The following is a 22,393-nucleotide window of genomic DNA, read 5'->3' as shown; positions in this document are numbered from 1 at the left end:
CTGAAGTTGTTGTCCTATTTCCTCGACCGGTAATGTCTGAGTGCGGTGAGTTATGTTGAATTAATTTTACTTATTTTATATGGATGCTACTTTTTCGATGACATATGCCACACTGATATTTATGTATGGAGGTTTTCAACGGGGGGAGACAGCTAACGTTAACTTTTAGTCTGTCGCCGCCATTATACCACCGAAGAAGCGTATCCCGCCCTCCTTCTTCGGTCTTTTCTTCTTCTTCTCCTTCTTGGTAACGTTACCAGAAAGTAAGCACCACTGGTCCAAGTGGTAAAAGGGGTTTAGTCACCGGCTAAGTCGGCCTCTGTGCCCGACGTCAAAGGAATGATCCGACGGTTGTATTAGCTTTCCAAGCTAGCAAGAAAGCTAGCTACCACGTTGGGGGTACCAGTTAGCCATGTTGCTCGGAAAAATGGCCATCGTTGCATGTTAGCGACACAGTACTGGACAGAGATAACACAGTTTAGCTAGCTAGCTGCTAACCGATAGCCTCGCTGATCAGCTGTCGTCCTTGATAGCTCGAGCCAGACCAAACCCCTACTCGAACCGGTCGAAGGAGCTAACATGATGCTTGGTGTTAGCCGGGGATTGCATGAACTAGGACTAATGTCTATTGTCAATATCAGACACTGTTCCCTGTAGAAAATACTCATAAGTATTGGCCAACATTATGTTATCCTCCACAATGCATGTCATACAATCAACGTTAACATTCATGGCGTTTAGACACACGTTAGCTCCACTCGGCTCAGTAATAGATGAGCAAAAAGCAAATTACAACAGGTGTTTGCAATTAAATAGGTGTTAGCAGATGCAGACCAGTACACATCTGATGATTTAACGTTGATGCAGTCTTGCATACCCACTGCTTTGAATCTGACCATCTGGACGCGGACAGTATAGTTTCTTCAGAGAAGAAAGATGCAAACTGACACAGACCACCAAACCACTAGACCATCATCCCAACAGGGGGCAGTGGGGCATTATTGTTCCATAATTGACGGTTTAAATTATGTGGTTGTATTCTTTATGTTTTGTACCACGAATAAAACCCAAGCAAAGGCCAAAACCAACAATGGATTTATCACACTAACAAGTACTGCCCATGTGGGAATTTCAAATGCCCGATAAAGCCTCATAGACCTTTAAAGCTGTATAAAAATATTGCACTGGGGGGCATGTTATCTCTTTACGGTGAATGTGGTAACTGTAGTTCTTTTAAGTTGATCCCATGGACACCATCCTGCTGCTGTAACCTAAAACCTAAAGTGTCCAGCTGTTTTACATAATTTCTTTTTTGGGATCTAAATCTATACATCTGTGTACATTTTAACAATCTATAGTAGGAACATATGGGCTTGGGGCTGAGTGTCAAATACCTGTTGTAAAGCATTGAGAGACAGATTAACATGGCAATGTTTTTAGTCTTGTCATGGGATTTGTCAACAATAAACAAAAACATGGAATATCGCCAGCCTTATCCTTTAAGCCACAGCCTTGTCTGCCAGTTAAGATGATCAACTAGAAGGTGTGTCACACTGATGTTATTAAAAGGTATTGCTGTGTGTCTGTCATTGTATTTCTTTGATTAGTGAGGCTCTTTTTTTTTTTTTTTTTCAAACTAGAGCTTTACTAGTGCAGTATGAGGTCTGACTGGTGTCTAGTGGGTGGGAAGGATTGCAGAAATTGTGTCTGATTATAGCTAGCTTCATTCACCAGCAGCATGCACTTCCAGTGGGTCCAATTACAGCACATATCTAATTGATGTTGGAGCAAAACGTCTGCCTGGCCCATGAAATGGCAGAGAGAGAGAGAGAGAGAGAGAGAGAGAGAGAGAGAGAGAGAGAGAGAGAGGGACTTGGCAAGGTCTCCACTGAGCAGCAACCTGCATGGTCAAAATAACAATTAGCCCAGGCTCAGCGCATGGTGAGTCATCCTGGCAACCCCAGGGTTAGCCTTGTGGTGCTTGTGTCCAAGCTGTTGTCTTGATAATATATGCAGGCACTTCTTTTCATCAGGAGAGGGCAATGTTCACAACCTAACTTCAAATGTAATGCACAAGTGGGTAGCCATCTATATAAGGCTCACGTCGGAATATTACTTTCATATTCCAAGCATGCTGAGTTTTGTGAACCGTTTCACCTTTTATCCAAAAATCAGTTTTGCATTGCTGCCTTTCTTATGAAATGTTTTTGATTTCTAATCCCTTGGCAGCCATGGAGAGTTCGTCGGTGTACATGTGCTTCCCCTGCTACCAGGAGTTCAACACCCTGGAAGAGGTGCTCGAGCACCAGTTGACGTGCACCGCCGAGGATGAACAGCTGGAAACACCTGGAACCGCCCCTGTCACAGTTCCATTGCTACAGACTCGGGTAAATACCGACACCATCAACAATTTCCCCTTTTTATCAAATGAATGCAGGATCTTTAGCTGCTCCTACAGAACCGAAGAACATCAATATTGTGGCCTGAAACGACAAAGAGGTGTGATTGCATAAAATCCTCTGAATCAGACCTGGAGAATGACATTGAAGTGACAAGTATAAATTAAGTAATAAATTGACAATGTTCTGCTACTCATCATAGTATCAGTGACCTTGGCCAGAGCACTTAACATCGAGTTGTTTGCCGTGATTTATTGTCTCATTTCGAGGGGTTGTGTATTAATATTAAAGGGTACGCTGATGTAATGATTAGTCATAGAACAACCAATAGCTGTTTTTTGTGTTAGATAGTAATCGGGCTTATTAGTGCTGACCAATAACTCGTATTTTCATCATCATCGCAATATGAAAATGCGTGATAAACACGTCGCAAAAGACATCTGAAACACCATGAATAAGAAAAATACTTTTATTTTAGGATCGTTACCAAAACCTGGTATTAAATGGTACCGGGATTAATGCTGCATTCACTACTAGATTAGCTGTTACTCAAGTTGACGACAGCTACGCTTGTTACTGTGAGCAAAGCACAGTAACACCTAAGCAATCATAAAGCCAATATTTATCAATACACCTGTTCAACAAGCATAAACATGATGTAAACCTGTAGAAAAATGATCTTTTAATCTGCTCTGTCTGCAGTCTGTCCCTCACTGCTGCTGTTTTACACAAGCACAGCTCGCTAGCTCGACTAATAGCGACTTGTTACAAACAAGTAGACTACAGAGCCTCCGCGTTATTGTTTTATTATCTTCATAAAGTACAGGCGCAGCGTAACCTTTGACTACACAAGCTAAAACAAAAGCTGTCTGTATGTAGTCTAACTGTTTAGCTCTGTTAGTTATGTATTTCATAATTTGTCGAATGTATAAACTGCTGGCTGACATGCATAATGTATGGATGATATGCATACTGTTTATGCATATTTTTTTATTTATTGCAAGTCATATTGTCATTGCAATACTGAACAAACATACATTTGTAAAATTATCTTGACATACATATGTGTTTGGCAGGCTGGATCCCCCCCCCCCCCCCCCCCCCCCCCCCCCCCTTTTTTAAATTGTTTTTTATTTTTGCTACTGGAACATGTACGCATACCGTATCCTGGTAAACTTATTCAAGACGAATGTCAGTCACTGAGACTCTGCACCAGTACATCTGTCAGACCTTTTACCCCGTAAAGCCTGCAGATTATTCAACAGTTACTTAAGTTCTACCTGGAACTGCTTTCTGTCCAGGGTACTGGCAAAATATTACATTAGCACATTGTGTGTCAAGAGTAACGAGTCTCTAGTGATGCAAACAGGTGTAACGGGCAAACATGTGGCAGTGCTAAATGTTGATTCATTATGGAGTGTTGGCTTTTTAGTCGGTGCATGTTTTATATCTTGAAATGAGTTCAGATCTGGCATACATCATACATATCAGTGCTGTTGGTTGAGCTCTGTTCTGAAAGTGTTGGTGTTCACAATAATTTGTTGAATCAGAGCATACAGTTTGCAGCTTAATGGAGAGGTTGTTTTTGGTAATATGATACAGTACAATGGCGACATAGTTCAAAAAAAGAAATAAGCCAGTAATGCACTTTGGTTATTAATTTCATAAATGCTTCAGGGTTGTGCTCAGCGGCATGACGGCTCCCTAAAATAGAAGCCAAAATATTTTGATCGCCCGTTGGTAGCACACTCTTAGTTTAGGGAGTAACTTTTCATGCCTGTCTGCAGCCTTGGCTGGAGGAGTTGTGTTTCAGGGTTGTACGCTTGTCTGTACTTCCGTTCTCATGAAGCCGTGTCTCAGGAACGCCTGGTGGGAATTTCTTCACATTTTGCGCTAGAGTCCACCGGGACTCAAGAATGAATTGAATAGAATTTGGTGTTCCCCGTGACTTCACAAATACAATTCATTGGCCATAACTCAAAAATCCATATGGTAATAATGACAATTTTACACAAATGTCTGCTCGGATAAAGTTATTAAGTGATGGCATTTTGGACAGTCATGGCTGTACGCTGCAACTTGACTGGTTGGTGAAGGGTTACAACTGGGAGGCGGTAACTCTAGTTTTGATATGCAGCGGCTTTTCTATGAATGGAGCACGTATTTTAAACACACACAGTCGATCATATCCATTTAGTTTTAGAACAACTAGTTTTCATGATAATCGTCATTTTTTTGTGTTTTCCCTCTGTGTACTAACTGTGTGCTTCTGTATGTGAATTCAGTTGTAGTTATATTGTTTTGGTTTAAAGTGGATTTTTTGCTTCATGTGTCCTGTTTGTAATATATTCTTTTAGGATGAATTTCATCACAATGATGCGCCGTATTTAATTTGAGTTCTGCGAAGACGCTATTTGAATTGCAGAGTTGTAGAGTTGTATAACGGGGCGAGTTACTCCATTTAACTTTGACACATTGAGCTGAGTCTCTGTGGCATTTTTTTTTTTTTTTTTTTTCTTCTTTTCTTTTGGCTTCCTCATGACGGCTTCAGAAAGCCCCTCAGGTTTAAAAGCAGTCGTTGGCACCAGTTTGGCAGTCGGGCACGGCTGCATGAACTCGTGCCCGAACTTCCATCCTTACAGTCTTCAACACGCGTCCATAAAGCACAGTGACACTCATGACAGACAAATTGCATCCTGAGTCGCCGGGGGGGTGGGGGGGAGCATGAGAAATGCATCTGTCAGCGGCACCCTTTCTCCTGATGGATCGCTCATTGGCTTTCACATGGAGGAATCAGCAGGACAAACACTATGAAAGCTGGGGACCTTATGACTTCCTGGGCCCCACTTTGCTTAATCTGGTTTACTTCACATGTGGCACCATTCAAATCTATCAATAATGAGAGTAATAGGAGTAAGAGTAGTTAAATAAGTGTAATTTGTTCATCAAATTCACTTGAGCTGCCCTCTAAAAGCTTAAATATTTTTATTCTGAAAAGTGTAATAACTCAACTGCATGCTCAAGTGTTGTTAGACCTTCAATTATCTGAAGTGTTTTTCACTCTTAGTGCACTGGCCAGCTGCTTGCATCGCTGTCTGGCTGATATAGTTAAGTCTGTTTTAAACAAGAGGCCGATTTATATTATGGGACTCGTGTCTGCCGTTTCATTAATTGTAATTAACAGCAAAATGTAAGCAGTGGATAAATGCTACAACCTATATAAAATACATAGAGAGCTTTGACGTCGTGTTCTGCACCAAGAAAAACTTGCCATGGCCCGTTTATTCAGCATTTCATTGTCCAAATGTTCAGTGTTGATATTGGACCCTCTACGAGGGCTCCGGGGGCATGCTCCCCCAGAAAAACATTTTGTACATTTTCAAGTTAAATGCTTCAATCTGGTGCACTTTGAGAGCATTAAGAGGCCAGATCTGTGATGGACTTTGTGCTCTTGTAAACCGTGTTTCTGCTCTTGGTCTAGCAGTGGTGGAATGCATATTTAGGCTACTCCAAAACAAAATATAAATCAACAAATAATATGATGTATTTAAAGTCATTCAAATTAGCTCCAGCGTTACCAGCTGCCACATTAAAGTCATGAACACATCAATGCATCAGTAATTATTCTATGATAAAGGCCTATCGTAAATATGTTATTTGAAATGGGTCATTATGCATAATGAGTTTACTTTTGTGCTGTAACGCTGACACGGCCGGAGCTGTGAGCTACAGCTGGTCACTGCGCAGGAAATGAGCACAGATTTTTACAAATGTAAAATCTGTGTAATCAATGGGAAACACTGCTTGTAAGACGGGAGTCTTGTCTCTTTTAAGTGTTTCCCATTCAAGTAATTCCCATTTTGACTGTAGTAAAAAAAAAAACATGAATATGATATTAATCGCTCACTATTTTGTCCGACTATATATGCGACGGTTGCTTTTTTTAGTATTAATCACAATATGAAGAAACAAATAATGTTCAAAACTTATCACAAAGGGCAGAATAAATAGATTTTTTGTTTGCCTTTTGAAAAAAAGTACAATTTCACTCTACTAAAAACTACTTTCTCTGATTTTTGCTAATTCTGACTTTCTGCTCCATGGCAGGCTTTAGTGATGTTGATAAAAAATAAAGCAGTTTGTCAGAACCTGATTTAGATTCGACAAACCACCTTAATAAAAGATATGCCCTGTGTTTCCAAGAAATTGAGGATGCTCTCCAAAGAAAGCAGCTGTAACAAAAAACAACTAATGCAAACAAAAACTAAAACGGCACATTGTTATTTCTTTAAATTGTCTATTACTATTTACTGTGCCACTAACCGGGGGCGGTAAGGTCCGTGTAAGTGTTATAGTTTATTTATTGGTTTATATCTAAAGGGGCAGAAATGAGATAACTACTAACCAGCTAGCCCAGACACATCTGTCTTATCATTTAAAGACTGACGCAAGAGCACAAATACGAAAACCACACTCGGCAGACCAATGGCTACAGGCTATGACCTCATTTACACCTGGTGTTAACATGCTATCTGTATTTATAAAAGTAAAAAAAAAATGCTATTGAATCAGCCGGACCACATCAAGTCTTTACATGAATAGAATGCTAAAACTTAGGCCCATAAATCATTGCATTATGCGAGAGATGTATTGAACTGTTGTAATTGAGACAGTTTCAGACGTCTTTAACCTCAACCTTGATGTTCTGTTTTTATCGTCCAAATAGACTGAGGGAGCAAATGTAAAACCCAGTGGAGTGACCCGTTTAACCCCGATGGGCCTTTTGATAGTTATCAGCCAGGCTGAGGCCTTATCTTGGCTGTCTGGAGCTCTCAGAGCAACCTTGGCTCTAAACACATGCTGCTCTCATTGACCTCAGTAACCCAACACTGAATTCTCATCCCTCATCTGCCAGAGATAATGAAATTAAAACAAAACACTGCAGGTTTACTTGAGTAATTTTCTTTGTGCACAGAAACAACTGAAACATTAAAGAGAATCTAATCTCCAATTTCCTCTTTTTTTGTCCTCCCCTTGTCTTTGCAGCAACAGGTCATAAATATATCAAAGACAGTAACAGTCCCACAGATTGAAGTCCAAGCAGGAGACTCCTCGGTGCAACCTGTTCTCAAGCAGGCTGCAGTCAGTGCAGATGTGACATCAGACCAGCCCAGAATCCTCTACCAATGTGGGGACTGTGATGAGCTTTTCAAGAGCCTGGACCTTTGGCAGCAACACCGTAAAGAAGAGACATGTCAGCAGTCCGCCTCTGGGAGGAAGTCGAACCCTGATTCGCAACCTGAGCCAGAGACCGCTTCAGCTCAGAGCTCCAATTTAACTTTAAACCCAGAGGATTCTGCTCTCTCGAAGAGCGAAATTACTGAAAATCTTCAACCTGAACAAGTGGAGACTGCCGAAGCAGTGGAAGAGAGGCAGCAGATTGCAGAGACCTCTTCAGTTCAGAGCTCTGATCCTCCGGTTTCTGAGGTGGCGGAGGCCTCAACCTCCAATCAAGAGGAGTGGTCTCCCAGGAGGAGAGGGACCAACAAAAAGCCCAAGCCTGAACCAGTGCTCCTGTGTGTGGACTGTGGCTCTTGCTTTGGCCTGGTGTCTGAACTAGTGGCCCACCGCAAGACCCAACATGGCTTTGAGGAAGCTCTGCACCGCTGCTCCGTGTGCGGGGAAAGCTTTCTAAACACCACACTTTTTCTCTACCACCGCAAGCAACACCGGCAGAAAGATGAGGAAAGGCTGGTCGAGGTCCCCGAGGAGAACTCTGAGCAAGTTTGTACTCAGAGCAACGGGACCGACGAGCCGGGCCAGGACGCCACTCCCTCCACTCCCCCTACCACTGGTGTTGCCTCCAGTTTCACACAGCCCGAGTTGTTCATGTGCACCCAGTGTGGGGAGAGCTTCAGTGACGAGGGAGGGCTGGGCACCCATCGTAAGCAGAAGCACGGCCTAAAGGAGCCGCTACACTGTTGTCCTCATTGTGACGAGAGCTTCATGAACACCACCCAGTACCTGTACCATCGGCGGCAGCATCGCTTCACATCGGGGACAGAGGTAGTGGAAGGAGCTGAAACTGGTGATGAAGCAGCTAAGCCTCAGGACGCCCCACAGAGCTCAAAGCGGCTGCTTTCCCCGCACACCACTGCTAGTGAACCAGATTCACCGCTAGCTAAGAGAGGTCGGCCCTCTTTCAGGATCCTGAGCGGCAGTAGTGCCGGTAAGTGAAACATATTCATATTAAAAGCCAATTTGGGAAAAACAGTGCATTTGTCGCAGGATTTTTTGGTCCTGAATGAACTGTTGTTTTGTGTGTTGTCAGGAAACAAGGGCATCAAAGAGGAATCGGAGGGCAGCACTGCAGCAGACTCGGACAACACCAACCACCCTCCACCTGCCAAGCTGCTGCAGGACTGGGCCCGCACCCCACTACCCCATGTGTGCCCCTACTGCGGCAAAACCTTTACCCGGCGCGTCTTCCTCCGCACCCACGTCTTTAGCCACACCGGAGAAAAGCTCTTCACGTGCAAGGTGCCAATCAAAATCTGTCCTTTTCTTATGTCTGGGGGATAATTGTATTTGCTGGAAATGTCACTTTCGTCACGCAGCAGACATTGTCGAGATGATGTAATGCTTTTGAAGTGTTTCAGGTTTGAGTCAAACACAATCTTGAACCTCCGACCTCATTATATTTGACAGTTTCTCTGCACAATGGAGATTGTTTTCAAAAATTAGGATTTGAAATTTTTTTGCCATATACAACTTTTATTTATTTTCCTTTTTAAAAAAAGAGTTGCATAAAAACGTTTAGCTGATACAACTCTGGCTCTGATCCTGATTGTTGTTGCTGTGAAGGTTTGCACAAAGTCCTTCACTAACTCCCAGAGCCTGCTGCGCCACAGCATGAGCCACACGGGCAACAAACCCTTCAGCTGCGACGTTTGTGGCAAAAACTTCTCGCAGGCGGCCACCCTGAAGAGACACCAACGCATCCACATGTCAACACAGCCGCGACGCAAGCGTGGACGCAAACCGGTACTGTCTCTGCCATTTTGTTTCTACTAAAACATCTCTCAAATATTACAAAATCTTGTGTATATCATTTTGTAAAATGAAAGCATTTTAATCAGCATTTGTTATGTTGAAATGATTCTGAGAGATATCTTTTATTCTGTTATTTTTTGTCACACTTTAACAATAATTTCTAACATATACAAATATTTTTGGAAGATAACTTGGAGTGGAATCCTTTTTTCTTTTGCTTATTTCTACTGACCTTGACTGCTCATTGCAGGTGTGTACGTTGGACAATGAGGGATCTGCTCATCTCTTCTCTTGTCCTCACTGCCCGTCACGGTTCAACACGGAGGATCAGCTCAACCATCACAAGTAATAACACAACAACAATATCGCATTAGATGTTCCGCTTTCTGTATTTGTGGAAGTGTTGGAGGAAGAGACCACAACCCATCTAACAACTTCCGTTATATACTGTGCATCATATTCAACACTCTAAAAGCTTGAAACCTCTGGATTTCCATATACATGCAAGATTGTCAATATCCAATCAGTTACAACCCTGTTTACGGCGTAAATACATGAGAATTACGGTTCCAAACAGAACCCAGGACAGGGTTTAGATAAACCTGACGCCGACCCTCGCCAAGAGCCGTAGTAGTTGAGCCGTGTCTGACTGCTGAGCAAGACCTTAAAGCCGTGTAGCACACTAACTGACTGAGATGTCTGCCTGCCCTTGAGCCTCAGCCACATATGATTGACAGACAGAGGCCCAGTAAATTAAGATGATAACGATAACAACCCAGGGAGGAGGAGGAGCCTGCTGCTGTCCTGCCTGGCTGAGCAAGGCGGAGAGGACATACTGTGTGTGTGTGTGTGTGTGTGTGTGTGTGTGTGTGTGTGTGTGTGTGTGTGTGTGTGTGTGTGTGTGTGTGTGTGTGTGTGTGTGTGTGTGCGCGCGCGCTTGATTGATTGATTGATTGATTGATTGATTGATTGATTGATTGATTGATTGATTGATTGATTGATTGATTGATTGATTGGCTGGATGTATGTACTGAGCCAAAAGCAGAACCCCCCCACCCCCCACAAACAAACAGTGTTTTGGAAAACAGTGTTAATCAGCAGATAATATTTTAGGTAAATCAACATTAATTGGTCTAATAAATATATTATTTTGTCCTAAACAGTCCAAAACCCAACAATCACAACTGACAGGGCACTTAAGAGCTTTTTCCAGAGCCTTCAACTTCATGTCACAGTCTTCATCAGCGGATGCAGTTTACACATACGTCATTTACTGAAGAATATTTCAGATTGTTGTTTATTTCCAAAGTCACGGAAATAAGTTATCAAAATTGTTTTAGATTCATGTCTCTGAGCTCTAGTCATTGTACTAATAATGCTGAGCGTGCAGTGTCACCCCTACTCATTAAAGAACATCTGGCTGGGAGAAGAGGTGACCCTGGCTGAAAATGTAATCCTCCCAGCTGCCTCAGGGTCAGCTGTCCCTGAAATATTGATTTCTCTTGTCTATTTAAGGGGGAACAGAAACGGCCTGGCCTCTTCTATGGGCATTGAGAGGTCCTTCCACATCACCTCTAGCGTCCTGCTTCACCTTAAGTGACTCGTGTCTTTTGCTGCAACTGCAGCAGTAATGATAACACATAAACGCATATGTGTTGCAATATCTAGTGCAACATCATGATCTCTAAACTTCAACATCATCCGTGTTTGTTCTGAGAAGCTGCTCAGAGAACCAGTATATTTAGTTTGCTCTGAAAGCAGGCCTGATGCAGCATTAGGTGAACACATCCCAACACTTCTCTCCTCCCCTCAGGCTATATCCAGTGTACCGTTATGCAATGGATAAATATAGTCTTTCATGTCCTGACTCGGACTCCTCCCAGTTTATTGCATTTATTTATTTATTTAAATCTCCAGCCGTTATACACTCGGCTAATACCCTTTATTTAACCTGAAGCGCAGCTAAGCACATACTTACTGGTAATCCTCATACAAGTCAAATAAAGGGTGGCAGCTTAAAACCAAAACATTACTTTCCCCCACTTCTTTTTTACATGCTGTATGTGTCTTTCGTTTGTGCCATTTTAAGTCTTTATTCAGTGCAATTTCCCTACGTGGAGCTATGTCCGTGTTATTCCTTTTGCAGGATAGAACAAGTTTGAAACGTATCCTATCAATAATCTGCTTGAGGATTAAAGCTCTTATGTGAATATGTTTTTGTGTTTTAAACAGACTGCTCCACACCAGCCATCCATTCCCTTGCCACGAATGTGGAGAGGCCTTCAAACGGCGGAGAGAACTGGATCTGCACTCGCTCACTCACCAAGGTGAGGGGTCAGGGCTCAGCCGGGCATAATGTTGTTCACCCCTATATTTTTATGGTTAGCAGGAGCAACCTAAAGCTGATTTAAACTGCAGTCATCTGGGCTGCAGTATTTTCCTCCATTATTCAACATCTCTTTTATTCAGCTGTTACTGTCACAGACAGTATGTCACATCCTTTCACTGTGTGACCATTTCTATTAGACCTAAGTGGCAAACAGATCAAGAAATTATATACAAGCCCTTTTGCCTGCTTGTAATGGAAACCTAATTTAGATGTTTTTATCTTATCGGTACAGCATGCTGTGAATTGATTAATGCATAGGCGATAAATGACCCCATCAGCCTGCCCGGGTGGCCCATCTTGTTTTATTTATAAACATACATCTATGTCATATGTGTTTTGTTCCTCTGATGCATTAAGTCAATGACTTTCCATTGATTTGCATCCCATATGGAACGCAGGAGGGAGGAAGATGGAGGTAAATGAATTGGGTCAACATGTTGACTCTTCATCTTAATCAGAGAGGGGGGGGCCTGGCACGGTAAACCTCATTAGTAAAGCTTGAGGAGTCAGCGTGCCGCGGGGGTCAGAGGTACGACGCTCCTCTGAGAGAGAAGATGGGAGAGATTGATCCATTGATCAGTCCGGGGCCATGGGCTGAGCCTGTCCTTATTAAAGGTTTAATTAGAGGGTCCCAGTGGGGAGCGGAGTGGGATGCTCTTTACTGGGATAGACGCTACAGATGGTTAGCAGATTGCAAGACGTTGGCTCGACAACCTATAGACTCACTGATGAACCATCAGTGTAAGCGATTTCCCAGCCAGCTTCTCAAGAGCAACGCCGTGAGAGTGTGGTTGGCTTTGCCAATATCCAACTAGGGCACCAGCTGATCACAGCTGAAACGATGAGCAGATTAATTGATCAGCCAATTGACAGGAACATAATCTGCAACACTTTTAACTATTGATTATTCACTTTAATGACGTGAAAATGACAAATATTTGCTGGTTCTGGGATCTCAGTTGTGAGGATCGGCTGCTTACTGTACTTAAATAGATATGTAAATTGAATATTTATATGATTTGGAAAAAAAAGCCAATGTCACCATCACCCTGGGAAATTTGTTCTGACATTTTCTAGATCAAATGATTAATCGGTTAATTGAGAGAGTAATCTGCAAGATCAATTTATAATGAGAATAATGTTTAGTTGCAGTTCTGCAAATAATTATTGATTAATCTGTCAATATTGATTTGATTTGTCTGTGGAAAATGTGAAAAGACATGCCTGACCTTTTGTCAGTCCAACAAAAACAATTTTATTTACAGTGGAAACCACCTGGAGTGATCACGTCTGTCCGGGTCAAATTGATACTACGAGCTTATGACTATTATAACAACATTTTTCATACATAGTCTAATTGCTCTATTTGTATTTGATCTATTTGTAAATTATATATTCATTACATGATTATAAAGTAATGAAACGGACAGATTCAAAATGTACTGAATTTGATTCACTCTCTGGTACAGTACAACTGTTTCAAATGCTTTTCTAATTACAGTGCTTCACAAATGAAATTACTGTACTGTGTATAATTCAATCTAAAGGCGGATATTAATGGGATTCCAGTACATTGGAACTCAATTTCACCTTTTAATGGCGTGACTCGGACAGGACAGGAGCAGGCGGGACAGAAATCCTAATGACAATAGGTCAGAGTCTCAGATGTAGGCGATTCTGAGCCGGTCACATCAGCATGATGGCTCACAAGGCCACCTGCAGACAGGCTCAACCGCAGTTTTGCTAAATAGCAATGACCGAAATCTTTTGCCAACAGCACAGGGTCTCTCCCTGAATAAATACATAGTTTTAGATGTATAAATAGTTGACTATAGTAGGCCTACACACAGTATAGAATATTCTGCTCTGATATGTAAATACTATTTATTTTAGTTCAGTAATTCTTAGAAAGAAGGAAAATCTGAATCGGCCAAGAAAATTGCAACGGTGGGATGTCTGTTTTTTACTAAATAAAAATGCAGTTCTAATCTGACAGGAACCAGATTGGGACATTTTAATACCGTACTGTACTGTATATAAAATATAGCTTCCTGTAGGCCCACTGCAGTATGTGTCCCTGTACGCATTCGCTCTCTGTCTCCATCTCTAGCAGCCGTGACTCTTTCTTGTTGTTGGAGTAGACTACACATGGTAGCCTGAGGAACATCTCGTTGGTTTGTCATAAGCTTCGAGGAGACCACGTTATTCAATAAGAGAAAATAAATGAGTTTTTGTTTCCGTCATGATTTCCATGTGCTTGCAACACTAGCCTCAGGTAGCCAGCTAAGAGCAGACGGGTTACAACGAGGAAAAGAATCATTGGAGTAAAGGAAAATAAAAAGTAGTTTTAAATATAAAAAGCAGAAAGACAGAGCTGATTACACATAAATATCGCTCTGTTTATTGCAAGTAATAATGTTATAGCAATATTCAACAACATCATTGTATATTGCATAATTTCCTCATATCCAGCAGCCCTAATACAAATATTTTTTTATCTATATTTAAGCAGCTGATTGCTGTAACCGTGATCACTATGAGTGCTTTCCATTGTATTATATAAAACAGAGCAGCAAATCATCACGTTTGAAAAGCTAGAACCAGCTAATGTTTTGATTGATTAATGACTTAAATAATGATGATTTGACTATCAGTAATAACATTTGTTTGATTTAAGATTCTGAAAATTGACAAACTCATTAATCAGCCTTTTTTCAAAGCAGAATCGTTAGAGCGACGGCTCGCAAACAAGCTCAAATCCACCATCAGATATCACCGTGACAGGGAAGCTCTTTGCAGTATGATGACAGAGTATGACCGTCTGCCTAAAACCTGACGCTGTTCTATTGCAGACAAGCAGCCGGCGACGTGTCACCACTGTTCGACCCAGTTTGTGAACCAGTCGGTGCTGGAAATCCACATGCAGCGTTGCCCTTCCACAGAGGAGGACAAGAACACGGGTCGTGGACGGGGTCAAGGCCGGGGACGATGCACCGGACAGGTTGGGAACACAGCAAAATAAACAAAGATATTCATAGTGTGAGGGATTGCTAAATCCTAAGAGCCAAATTTGGATGAAACTAGTTCACACACACAGTTTCGGCATTCTGCCAGTCCAGGTGGAAAGAAATTGGGGTTAGCATTGGGGGGGTGATGTAACAAAGGTCCCCGGTTGTGTGACGTCATAATTACGTCAGCCCATAGAGACACAGACCTTTTCTCTTTTCATTAATTGCCCCTCCTCTGTTCATTCTCCGTCTCCTCTTTCAGGTCGAGTGTGACCTATGCGGCCACCGTTGCATGACCCAGGAGGGCCTCGACCTCCATCGGTTATCCCACACAGGGCAGACGCCCCTCAAGTGTCCGGTGAGGCCTTGCCGCCGCCGATTTACCTCCAACAGTACCCTGGAGGACCACGTGCTGGCCCATTTCCAGGGCACGCTCGGCAAGTCCAAAAACCGACCGCGCTTTCGCTGTCAGATTTGCCACAAGGAGTTTTCCTACAATTCCACCTTTAATGTTCACATGAGGACACACACCGATGAGAGGCCCTTTGAGGTAAGAAGGATAGTGTGTGTGTGTGTGTGTGTGTGTGTGTGTGTGTGTGTGTGTGTGTGTGTGTGTGTGTGTGTGTGTGTGTGTGTGTGTGTGTGTGTGCGTGCGTGCGTGCGTGCGTGCGTGCGTGCGTGCGTGCGTGCGTGCGTGCGTGTATAAAAAGGGAATATCTCTCAGCTTTCTGAATCACATTTTGTCTTTTTTCTTATAAAACGCTTTCAAACCCGTTAACGCCCGTATTTCAAATTGACATCCAGCACTTCTTCACCCCCATGGTCACTTCTGGTCATGGCTGTGGCCCTCTTTCCGGTTGTGGACCATGGTCATATGTGCAGTGTGTGTCCTGTGGGTGTTTCCTCCCTCCCTGTGTACCTGTGATTAATGACAGGGCTGAGTTAAGGCCCGTCAGCCCCCCCCCCCCCCCCCCGTGTCTGTTACTATTCTGGGATTCTTGCTCTGTTGCTCTGGTGACGAGGCAGGACATCAACTATAGACACACCCAAGCCCACCACAGCACATCCGACTCTAGAAAAAGATTTCACTTTTGTGGCTTTGCTTTGAGCCGCATCTATCAGGCATGCTATGGACATATGTTCAAGCATTATGGTAATTCATTTTCATTTTAATGAAATATTATGTGTGTTCCTGGAGGAATAGCTATATTTATTTACCAAGTATAGGAAGTGCAAACCATCTGGAAAGGTGATTTCATTAGAGTATATCTCACAGAGATACTGACGCTGCAAAACTGACAACGGGGGTTACAGATTCAATCTGAGTGTCCCCAGTGGGAATCAAAGCAAAGCACAACAAAGTCTTTCTTGTGTAGAGCCTCAGGTTTAATCTACTATCTGGTTGAAGTTCATTGTCTGCACTCAGGTGGTACAAAGCAGAGAGACAATGTTTTCTCTCTGGTGTCCACTGTGTAGTTGATCACACTATCACTTACACACTTGGAGAGCTGCAACGATGAATCAATTAATCGGTTAACAGATTAACTGTCGGTTAACAGATATTAGCCCGCAGATACTCTGATAATTGTTAGTCATTTATCAAGCAAAAATGCAAACTATTGTCTGGTTCCAGCTTCTTAAATGTAAATATTCGCTAGGAAATTGTAATTTTTTAACCGCCCTCTGATGATTTATAGAGCAAACAGCTAACTGATTGTCTGAAAATAATCAGGGGATTAATAGGTTATGAAAGAAATTGTGAAACACACTTGTGTTCTTTTTATTCCTTTGTATCTGACACCCACCACCCCCCCTGCTCAGCCAGAAATGCTGCCTCTCTAGAATAATACTAGTTGTAGTAGAGTTTTGTACACTGGCACGGTTGTGAACAGAACTGTACTTTCTTGACACCTCCTTACCTTTTCTATGTTTTAAACACTTTTCCTCTGTCCCCCATTCTCCTCCACCAGTGCGCCACATGTGGCAAGCGCTTCCGCCAGCTGCCCCATCTGCAGGACCATGAGCGCATCCACAGCGGCCTCCGCCCTTTCTGCTGCTGGATTTGCGGCAAGAGTTTCAGCGTGGCCGCCCGGCTCACCGAGCACGCCCGCACCCACAGTGGGGAGAAACCCTACCCCTGTCCCCACTGCCCGGCGGCCTTCCGCTCTCGCTCCAACCTGGACAAACACATCCGGCTGCACGGAGACCTGCCCATGGACAGCGCCGAGCAGGCGGCACAGGGCGCCGAGCAGGCGGCACAGGACGCCGAGGCCGCCCACGTCCAGAAGGTGCTGGAGGGGGCCAAGGTGCTGTCCTCTCTGGCCGCCACTGGGGAGATAGATTCTGGCTCGGTGCAGACCATCTACGTACTGCAGGGGACCGAAGGAGGCGCCGACACGGTCATGATCCCGTCCGATCAGTTCACTGGCTTGGACGGCACCTCGCAGGTCGTCATCCTGCCCTCCTCTGTTCTGGGAGCTCAGGGCATTAATGTTCCCACGATCACCATGGATGGAAATGAAATCACCATGGTGGAGACGAACCAGTCACCATCACATCACGCCATCGAGTTCATTGTGGAGGAGACCGTATAAATGGAGGATTAAAAACTATTGTGGAAATGGCAACACGGTAGAGAACAACTAGAGCGACTAGTTGAGAATCAAGACAGTTCGAGTCAAAAGTTTGATAATTGAAGCATATTGAGTTATTACCTTTTTATAAATATATATATATAGTTTGATAGGTTTCTAAGCCAGGTTCAACAAAAATTCCATGCTGCATAATAAGTAATACAATTATACAACTTTTCTTGAGAATAAAATTGGATAAACTTGTTCAGAAAAGGTTCATACACACATGAAATGCTCGGGGGAACAGAATGTACCTTTAAATTAACAAACAGATTGTTAAATTGGCCTTTTGATTATATATGTATATACAGATGTGTATTTACAGCCCCTATTTATTAGGGGAAGAGAAGTGGCGACCCCTGAAATGTCTTCTGCTTTCTTTATAATAAAACGCTTCAGCTTTCACACTTGTGAGCGTCCATCAATTTATAGGATGCGTGACACGAGGGGCATTACCTCCATCCCGTCAGCTGGGATGGTTTTTATAGGCCCTGCTGTAAATGGACACTTGTGCCTTTTGACAAACGGTATGAGGTCTTCTACTGAGAAATTTACAGACAAGTGAGCGGACAGCAATTCAAACCGCTTTGTTTCTCCGTCACATGCACTAATGTTACTGAAAGGCAGAATGAAGTAGGAACGTGTTTATGGATCAACCCCCGTGTTCCGATAATTTATAGAGCGTTGTGTTATTGATTGGTTTTGTGCTGTAATTAAATACAATGATAACAAGGATAAGGCAAGATATATGATGATTTAGCTGAAGTGCAGCATTATGCAGTGGCAAGTAGAGCAATGAAATTATCCTCCACTTGCTGTATAGTTATCAAAAATAATGATCCCATTTGTGTCTAAATGGGAAGGGGCATAATATGATATAAGTTCTGCCAGCGCTGCACTCGGCCATTAAAGGCTTCCAAAGCACAGTTTATGGCTGTCTCCCACCCAGTGATTGCTGACAGGGGGGTTTGAAACCACACACACACACACACACACACACACACACACACACACAGGCAATCTGTCTTAGTTTGTTTTCATGTCATGGAGAGAGAAATGCTGATGATTTCGCGGGGTACTGAAATGGGGAAATAGCAGCGTTCCTGCAGAGTGTGAGTAGCATATCAGAAAACATAGAGGGATCCTCGGGAGCAGAAAGAAGCCAGTGCCGAGAATCTAGCTGCTGTTCAATGCTTTTCTGAGAGAGTCAACAGGCAACCAGTCGATAAATACATGCTTCTTTTCTCCCTCCTAGAACATCTTGAGCGCTGATATTCTGCTGGAGTGCCATTTATCATACATGCTGACAAACATTGAAACTGAAAACACTCGACAAACACACAGATGTGTAAGGAAGTTGTTGATGCTGGAGGTGAAATCATGAGACTTGTATGCTCTCGGGAAGCAGCCTGCCTGAAGTATAATGATCTATTTGCTTTACAGAAGTGTATTCTGACTGTGTTTATGCCTTAGCTCAGACTGTGTGCTCTTGTTTATTTTTGGGTTCTGGATCGGTGATGAGCACGGATAAACAAAATCTGAATTTTTTTAAACCAGAAAATCTTGAAAACCAGATTTCTATGCACTTTACAACTGTGCCTAAATTATTTTTATTTAAGTGTGATTTGTACGTTATATCATGATGTAACCATGTTGCAAGTAACAGTAGTCGGCAAGGGTAAGGACCTTGACACCAGTGAATCTTTTTTTTTAATAATTTTAAGGACACCTTTTGGTAAAAGAACGACAACCTTCAGTTGACAGGAAATATTTTTAATGTCACTGACAACTTACGTGGCAAGTGTTTAAACTAAACTCTATTTTTCACTTCACTGATGAAAATCCACACAAACCAATGGAAAGTAAATGATTCATAATCATGCATGCTCAAAGCTGATATGAATATAAACCACTGTGTAGGCTCGCATGTGCGATCGTTTCTACAATTGTGTATTTAAATTATTCATGGCATTTATAGGCTGTAGAAGCAGGCACGGAAAAGAGTTTTTTTTTTTTTTTTTATCTTTTAATACAACCAAATGTAATGGACGATTATGCAGATTCATGGGCCTAAAATAAGCGTCAGAGTTAGGAATGTCCTTGTTACAAATTAAAACATGAGAAACACGCACACATGCAGTAGCTGCCCTCACCCTGGGCATCCCTTTTGATTCTCACCTCTTTTTATATCATCAACACTAAAAATACCCAAGTGACCCTCAGGAGAGCAATGTGCATATTCAGCTCTCGCATCAGTAAACTCGCTGACATCACGGTGTCCCGTGCAGGTGGAGGACACCACGAGCTCTGGTGCTGCCTAATGTTGCACCTCCAGGTAGAAGTAGTAGTGACGTTAGAGCGGATGTCAACTGTGAAACATTGCTTTTTTTAGCTATATATATGCTCTACTTTTAGCGCTTTTTTAGCTATATATACGCTCTACTTTTAGCGCTTTTTAGCTATATATATGCTCTACTATTAGCATTTTCAGCTATATAATCCTCTTTTAGCGTTGTCAACCATATATCCTCTACTTTTAGCTAATTTAACTCAACTGGATCCATGCATTACTTATAGCTAGCGTTAGGCTAGCTCTTAGCACGGGTAAAATGTAGCTAACTAGCTAACTGTAGGAAGGAACAAGTTTGACCTTGTAATGTTGCTTTACTTCTACTTCACTTTTGAGGAGGTTGTTGTACTTTTTACTGCACTGAATTTATTTTAAAGTCTAGTTCAGTGTTTTTCAGCCTTTTCTGAGCCGTGGTAGATTTTTAACATTAAAAAGATCCCGCGGCACACCAACAACCAAAAAAGTTACAAATGACACATTGTGTCATTTTGCCACAGTGTGTTTTTTTTTTATTTGGCTACCAGTTCAGCTACAAGTAGCTAGTTTTGAGAGCTCTCTCAGACACCGTTGTGTTTTTTCTCATAGAAGTTAACTGTTTCTCAGTTAGTCCGTGTTCTTGTTGACGGATGTTTCGTTTGGAGATGACGTTTAAGCTTGCTTGGGACCATGGCACTGTTGGATAGCTTAACGGTGTCGGTGCAGTCGGATCCCCGGTGAAAGTAAATCCAAAGTAAAGATAACTTTCGCTGTATTGCCTCGAGCTCACACTAGGCTTTTCATTTGAGTTAGAATTTTGTCCAGGGCCCAGTTCAGAGTCTGCATTTTTCCTTTCACATCGTTTAAATCTACCATCCTAAATGAACACGGCCATTATTACTCTACCTACTGCCACCCACTGGCATGGAAGAGTATTTATTACTTAGCCAGCCACTATGTTGCAGGCTCAGACGCTCAACAATGGAAAATGATTTGGATCAACTAAATAATATTTTTTTGGCCGATTTAGTGAAATTGGACATTTTCCCACGGCACACCTGACGATCTCTCACGGCACACTGGTGTACCGCCTTCCTCCGCCACAGAGACAGAGAAGACAGGAGGGCGGCAGTGAGGTGAGCTGTGCACTGTGGTTGAAATCACTGGTCTAGTTACTAGCTACTTTTTAGATTTAGATTATCAATTAAAAAAAGACTAAAATCAAGTCACATGAATTATATTGATGTCCACATTTATGATCCAGTTATATATACTATTCGGAAATGGGCCAATCTGTATAATGAGTATTTTTACTTGAGTAAGGTTTTCAATGCAGGAATGCATTTTTTTCGTTTTATTTGTGAGTGTTTTAATACTGTAGTGTTGCTACTTTTCCTTTCAATTTAAAGATCTGAGTTCCACCATGCCTTTTGCAGTTTGACTATTGAACAATTATCCTTTATTTTTGCTATTTCACACTCATCCATTATTTTTGTCTTCTCTGCTTTGTTGCACAATATTATTCACACACTTTTAATCACAATGTGATGTTCAGTCGTTGTGCTCGATCAAATAATATATATATATATATGTTAAATAAATTGAGCTTGCTACTCATACTTTCCACATACCCAATGGCAACTGCAGAACTACCCATTGGGGTGCAAGTATCCCTGTTTGGAAATCCCTGGTATAAACTCCTGTCCTAAAGGTAACGTTTGGTAACAAAAAAAACAACGAATGAGTAAATATCAGCACTCATGACTTCCTGTGTATGCAGTATATATTTAAGTCTGAAATATGGGCCTCCAGTACACGGTCTACACAGTAATGATATAATGGTCTGTCTAAAAAGGATACGCTACAAATGTAAGTGCAAGATTAGGCTACAATATCTTGGAGGTGCGTTCCAGTAGATTATTGGAAATAAGAAATATAGACCTACAGTCAAATTCTGTGCAGTCTCCGTAAATCCACTAACCCCCCCGGAGATCCTGAAGTCCCTACAGTGTTGAATTCATGTTTTGATGATGACATTTTTAGTGACATCTTGGCAAATTGGAGATGCAGTTGCTTCTTTGTTTCCAAGGTAACATGATTTAAAATTCGGTTTGCTTTTTTTTTCCTTTATAGTAATCGCAGTGTTGCTGTGTTGTCTTTAAAGTGACGTGTGTTGTAATGTCTTCATGTGCTGTTTGATCATTCTCAATGGTTTGATTGATGTGTTTATGCACACTAGTAATTGTTGCCCTGAGCATTTCGTGCAAATCATGTCTCAGTTTGGCCTGATAGAGAGGCAACCGATTTCATCCGGCCCTTAAACAAAGAACTATACGTAACACTGCAATATACTGTGTTTCTAAGGGATGCAATTTTCGTATAACAGCAAAACTATCATCCATTAAAGGTCAAAAACGTTACCAGTGAAAATCACATATAGCGGTAATGCTAAAGGAGAAGGAAAATATCATAAATCACGTTAAGGTCAATGCACTGTGTGTGCAGTGCTACACAATATGTCCCTACAAGAGAAATAATACTGTTTTATATGAGAGTCAGACATGTTTTATTAGGTTCTATACACT

The 22,393-nt window shown here is 42.2% G+C and overlaps 1 protein-coding gene across 1 annotated transcript; it reads left to right on the top strand.

The window, feature by feature from the left end:
- znf574 (zinc finger protein 574) lies at positions 1-17,887 on the top strand. The gene is made up of 10 exons (XM_068736316.1): positions 1-45; positions 2,230-2,387; positions 7,446-8,628; positions 8,731-8,939; positions 9,264-9,443; positions 9,703-9,797; positions 11,685-11,779; positions 14,694-14,842; positions 15,112-15,399; positions 16,820-17,887. The coding sequence occupies exons 1-10, from the start codon at positions 33-35 to the stop codon at positions 17,441-17,443; spliced, it is 2,994 nt and encodes a 997-aa protein (XP_068592417.1). The 5' UTR covers positions 1-32; the 3' UTR covers positions 17,444-17,887.
- The last annotated feature ends 4,506 nt before the right edge of the window (positions 17,888-22,393 follow it).

The sequence above is a fragment of the Cebidichthys violaceus genome, unplaced genomic scaffold (genome assembly GCF_023349555.1).
Source record: "Cebidichthys violaceus isolate CVI_PGR_0920_01 unplaced genomic scaffold, fCebVio1.0.p SCAF_7, whole genome shotgun sequence".
Lineage (NCBI taxonomy): Eukaryota > Metazoa > Chordata > Actinopteri > Perciformes > Stichaeidae > Cebidichthys > Cebidichthys violaceus.
Note: the sequence above shows the minus strand (reverse complement) of the source record. Positions and strands in the feature narration are given on the sequence as shown.